The following is a 5,000-nucleotide window of genomic DNA, read 5'->3' on the forward strand; positions in this document are numbered from 1 at the left end:
ACACAAGACGGCGTCACCAGTTGCTTCGATACCAAGGTCACGGGGGCACTTCCGCCCTCTGTCCACAGATAGGAAACGGCGCGTGGGGTTGGCTCTGTCTTGGCTTCGTTCACACCGCTTCACCGCCCGAACATGTTACTGCTCATTTTGTCTTCATCAAACGGTGTATCAAGCACACGGTGTTGGTATCGTTTGAACACTGCCCCGTAGAACGCACCGAGCAGACGACCGAGTTCGCAGGGAGTTGTAAGGACTTGTCAGACAGCATGTGAGCAGCGGACAGAGTTGTGTGCGGGGACGGGATTCACTCACAATGGGAAACAGACCTTCCACAGTTGTGGCTTCGGGCGTCAAAGCTCAAGGAGATGTAGCAGCGAAAGAGCTGTACACGCTGGTAGCTTTGGGAGACGGCGGCGAACTGGTGACTCTGACCAAACAGGCGATGATGACCAGAAACTACACCCACCTGGACCAAGCCATGCAGACCAGAGTGAAGCCCTACCTGTTCAACGGCGGGGAGGGCAAGAAGGTGCCCATTGCGGACCTGGTCCAGATCCGGAACCGTGACCGCGAGAAGAGCATCAAGATCAGCAGAGACAAGCAGAAGAAGGCCAACGAGCTGGCGTTGCTGGACATGCACATCCATGAGCACGGCGACTTTGGGGACCAGCGCTGTCAAGGTTTGTGGCTGTGTTGTGGTGGTGTCCGCTGGTGTAGTAATGTTGTGTGTCAGTGTGTGTGTGTGTGTGTGTGTTGTTGTTGTTGTTGTTGTTGTTGTTTTTAATGGTGTTTTTTAAAATGATTTTTGATTGAATGGGAAATAAAAAGGTTATTAGTACATGTTGTGTGTGTGTTGTTGTTGTTTTAATGGGGGTTTTTTAATAATGATTTTTGACTGAATGGGAAATAAAAAGGTTATTGGTACATGAGTCTATTACTGTTGTATTACTCTAGTGTTACTGAATTTTTCGGTTGTATTGTTCTATTACGATTTTTTAAATTCAGAACATGCTGTTGTTTGTGAAAGTCTGGCTGTTAGCGTTATTATGGCAGTAGAAAGAACACGCACACACACACATACACACGCACGCGCACACACACACACACACACACACACACACACACACACACACACACACACACACACGTTTGAACAGAAGCTGCATATTACATGTGGATGGGGCTGATGACTAGATATTCAGGTAGATGGTTGTTGGTTGCACAATTCTATTTATCACACTGGATTTGTTCGAGAGACAGGGCATTGACTGCTTTGGGTGAAAAGCTATTGGCGAAGCGATTGGTTTTAAGTGGTTATGTAGCACGTTACAGTAGTTCTCTGTCTGTTATTGCTGTAACTGGTTATGTAACACGTTACAGTAGTTCTCTGTCTGTTCTTGTTGTAACTGGTTATGTAGCACGTTACAGTAGTTCTCTCTTTGTTCTTGCTTTAAGTTGTTATGTAGCACTTTACAGTAGTTCTCTGTCTGTTCTTGCTTTAAGTCGTTATGTAGCACGCTACAGTAGTTCTCTGTCTGTTCTTGCTGTAACTGGTTATGTAGCACGTTACAGTAGTTCTCTGTCTGTTCTTGCTTTAAGTCGTTATGTAGCACGCTACAGTAGTTCTCTGTCTGTTCTTGCTGTAACTGGTTATGTAACATGTTACAGTAGTTCTCTGTCTGTTCTTGCTGTAACTGGTTATGTAACATGTTACAGTAGTTCTCTGTTCTTGCTGTAACTGGTTATGTAACATGTTACAGTAGTTCTCTGTCTGTTCTTGCTTTAAGTGGTTATGTAACACGTTACAGTAGTTCTCTGTCTGTTCTTGCTTTAAGTCGTTATGTAACACGTTACAGTAGTTCTCTGTCTGTTCTTGCTGTAACTGGTTGTGTAACACGTAACAGCAGTTCTCTGTTCTTGTTGTAACTGGTTATGTAACACGTTACAGTAGTTCTCTGTCTGTTCTTGTTGTAACTGGTTATGTAGCACGTTACAGTAGTTCTCTCTCTGTTCTTGTTGTAACTGGTTATGTAGCACGTTACAGTAGTTCTCTGTCTGTTCTTGCTTTTTCTCTCTGTGTGTGCGTGTCTGTTTGTGTGTGTGTGTGCCTGTCTGTCTCTCTCTCTCTCTCTCTCTCTCTCTCTCTCTCTCTCTCTCCTCTCTCTCTCTCTCTCTCTCTCTCTCTCTCTCTAGGGTAAACGGGTTGAAAAATTGTGAGCGATGGTACTCAAAATTCTTCAAACGATTTGATTTGTCCATCATGTGGAAATGATCAATTTTGCATTTGTTATTTCAGTGCACTGACTATGCAGACAAACGTAAAAACTGTAATGCAGTAAACATACTTATAGACAGCCCAAGCAATAACAATATTGTAAATCTGCTATCTAGCAACAATGAAGTTGTAATTAAAAGTGTTGCAGAATTCACTGCAGAAACATTCAATATAATACACACACAAAAAGATTATTAACCAACTACCGATTTTAAGGTGATTCGATACACAACATTGGGGGATGTGTGTGTGTGTGTGTGTGTGTGTGTGTGTGTGTGTGTGTGTGTGTGTGTGTGTGTGTGTGTGTGTGTGTGGTATCATTAGAATGGTATTTTGATTTCACGAAAACAATTGTTATTCCCCCTTGTCTAGAGGGCTTTAATGCTACAAGGACAATAAAATGTGTCAGTGTCAGTCAGTCTGCGTGTCAGTCTCTCTCTCTCTCTCTCTCTCTCTCTCTCTCTCTCTCTCTCTCTCTCTCTCTCTCTCTCTCTCTGTCTGTCTGTCTGTCTCTCTTCTGTGTGTGTGTGTGTGTGTGTGTGTGTGTGTGTCCCTGTCTCCCCCCCCTCTCTCTCTCTCCCTGTCTCCCGCCCTCCCCCCCCCTCTCTCTCTCTCCCTGTCTCCCCCCCCACCCCCCTCTCTCTCTCTCTGTCTGAGAGGAATGCTACATTCTGACAGAACGTCAGTGACAATAGATGTCACCATACTGCCGGCTGCACCTGCCCAGGGGGTCAGGGAAGGAACACAGAACTTCCACTGATGCCCGTCCATGCTGTCTGCAAAAGAACCGAGGGTTGAACGAGGGGCTGGGAACAGGGCAGAGGGGCAAAGAGACTGAGGGGGGAGACTCCTATCGGAAAGAGAAGGAAGAGTGGTCGGGGTGAGGAAATGCAGACAGGGGAGATTGGTTGGTGCTTAAAAAGAATGGGGAGACAGAGCGAGACGAAGGAGACGAGAAACTGGTGGATTGGGAGAGAGACTTGTTGTAGATGGAGGCAGAGAAAAGACATGGGAGGGGATGGTGTGTGTTTCACACAGTGTCTTTTTTTATTCTCTCTCTCTCTCTCTCTCTCTCTCTCTCTCTCTCTCTCTCTCTCTCTCTCTTTATTTCTCTTTCTTCCTCTCTCCTTCCCCTCTTTCTTTTTATCTCTCTCACTGACACCATCCAATTCAATGGACATTTTTAAATTATGAGGAAAATTTGTACGGAAAATTAAAGGATCTTTCTTTCGTGAATTATGTAAATAAATTTGACTTTGTATGTTTAACTGAAACTTTTCTTGATTCATCGTTTGAGTATAGTAGAGTTTTCACAGATAATATAAAGTTTCATGCACCGGCTAAGAAAATATCTGTGCATGGTAGAAATTCAGGAGGTGTGCTGCTGTCAGTAAGAAAGAGTATCAAAAATAGTGTTAAAGAAATAAAGTTGTGTTGTAATAATACTGTTGCTATAAGGATAGACAAAAAGGTATTTGACTTGGATAAAGATGTTGTGTTTGTGGCCTGTTATGTTGTCCCAGAAGGAGGACCTATGTACAGAGATCAGGTCATCAAAAATGGTATTTTGATTTTGGAAGAAGCCTTATTGCAAAAATTTGAAAACGATGAAGTGTACATTATGATAACAGGAGATTTCAATGCTAGAACAGGACACCAGCAAGCTGAAACTGAAGTGATGACTAATTGCTTTGGTGATATAGAATATGATAACATTTATGGAGAAAATTGTTCACGTTGTTCTAAAGATAATACTACTAATAATTTTGGTAAATCATTATTGGAGTTATGTTTTTTGTTGGACATGATTATTTTAAATGGCTTTTTTGTGGCGATAAAGAAGGTGAATATACTTTTGTATCATCAAACGGATGTCGCGTAATTGATTATTTTTTGGTTTCTTATGATTTACAATTGAACTTTGATTTGTGTGTCGGTGATTGTGTTGATTCGTGGCATTTACCAGTTGAGGTTACATGGAACAAAAACTACAATTATTCAGGGAATAGAAACCTTAGACAGCAAGGTGAAGAAAAAATTATGTGGTCAGACGAAAATGCTTCTGTATACAAAAAGGAGCTGGAGAGTCTGGAATTTCAAGGTAGTTTACAGAAAGCCTTGGAGTTATTAGATGTGAATGTGAATGAAAGTTTAGACTTGTTTGTTAGCGCTTTATATGGAGCTGCTGCGTGTATGGTGAGAAGAGTAGGAAAAGGAAGAAAGAAGTGTAACGATTGGTTTGACGATGAGTGTGAATTAAAGAAACGCGAAGTTAAAAGGTTACTTAAGAGGTTCCAGAGATGTAAAACAGAAAAAGATAAACAAGAAAAAAGAGAAGCGTATGCTTTGTCTCGAAAAGAATATGTTAACTTAAGAAAAAGAAAGGAACAAGAGTTTGTAGAAGCCAGATTAAGAAAACTCAGAGAATCGGCTTGTGATTCTAAGACATTCTGGGCAATATTAAGATAAGTGAATAGAAAAGATTTTGTATATAATGAAATATCCATAGAACAATGGCACGATCATTTTTTTGGTGTTTTCAATGAATCAGTACATAATGCAGAACAAGAACACATCCAGTTAGAAGACGAAGATAATTTTGAACCATTGTTTAATGATCCAATATCTAGTGAAGAGGTTATTGCCGGCATTAGACATTTGAAAACAGGAAAGAGTGCAGGGCCAGATAAAATTGTTGCAGAGATGTTAAAGAATGCAAATACAG

The 5,000-nt window shown here is 41.6% G+C and overlaps 1 protein-coding gene across 4 annotated transcripts in view; it reads left to right on the forward strand.

The window, feature by feature from the left end:
- Positions 1-234: 234 nt before the first annotated feature.
- LOC143276195 (transient receptor potential cation channel subfamily V member 5-like) overlaps positions 235-5,000 on the forward strand; it is a 70,912-nt gene continuing 66,146 nt past the window's right edge. For all 4 annotated transcript variants that reach the window (XR_013053517.1, XM_076580635.1, XM_076580636.1 and 1 more), the window contains exon 1: positions 235-680. Coding sequence is in view for 3 of the 4 variants with exons in the window: in XM_076580635.1 (XP_076436750.1) it covers positions 314-680 (367 nt within the window). In the remaining variant the exon portion in view is untranslated. The remainder of the gene's footprint in view (positions 681-5,000) is intronic.

This window comes from Babylonia areolata, chromosome 31, assembly GCF_041734735.1.
Source record: "Babylonia areolata isolate BAREFJ2019XMU chromosome 31, ASM4173473v1, whole genome shotgun sequence".
Taxonomy (NCBI): Eukaryota; Metazoa; Mollusca; class Gastropoda; order Neogastropoda; family Buccinidae; genus Babylonia; species Babylonia areolata.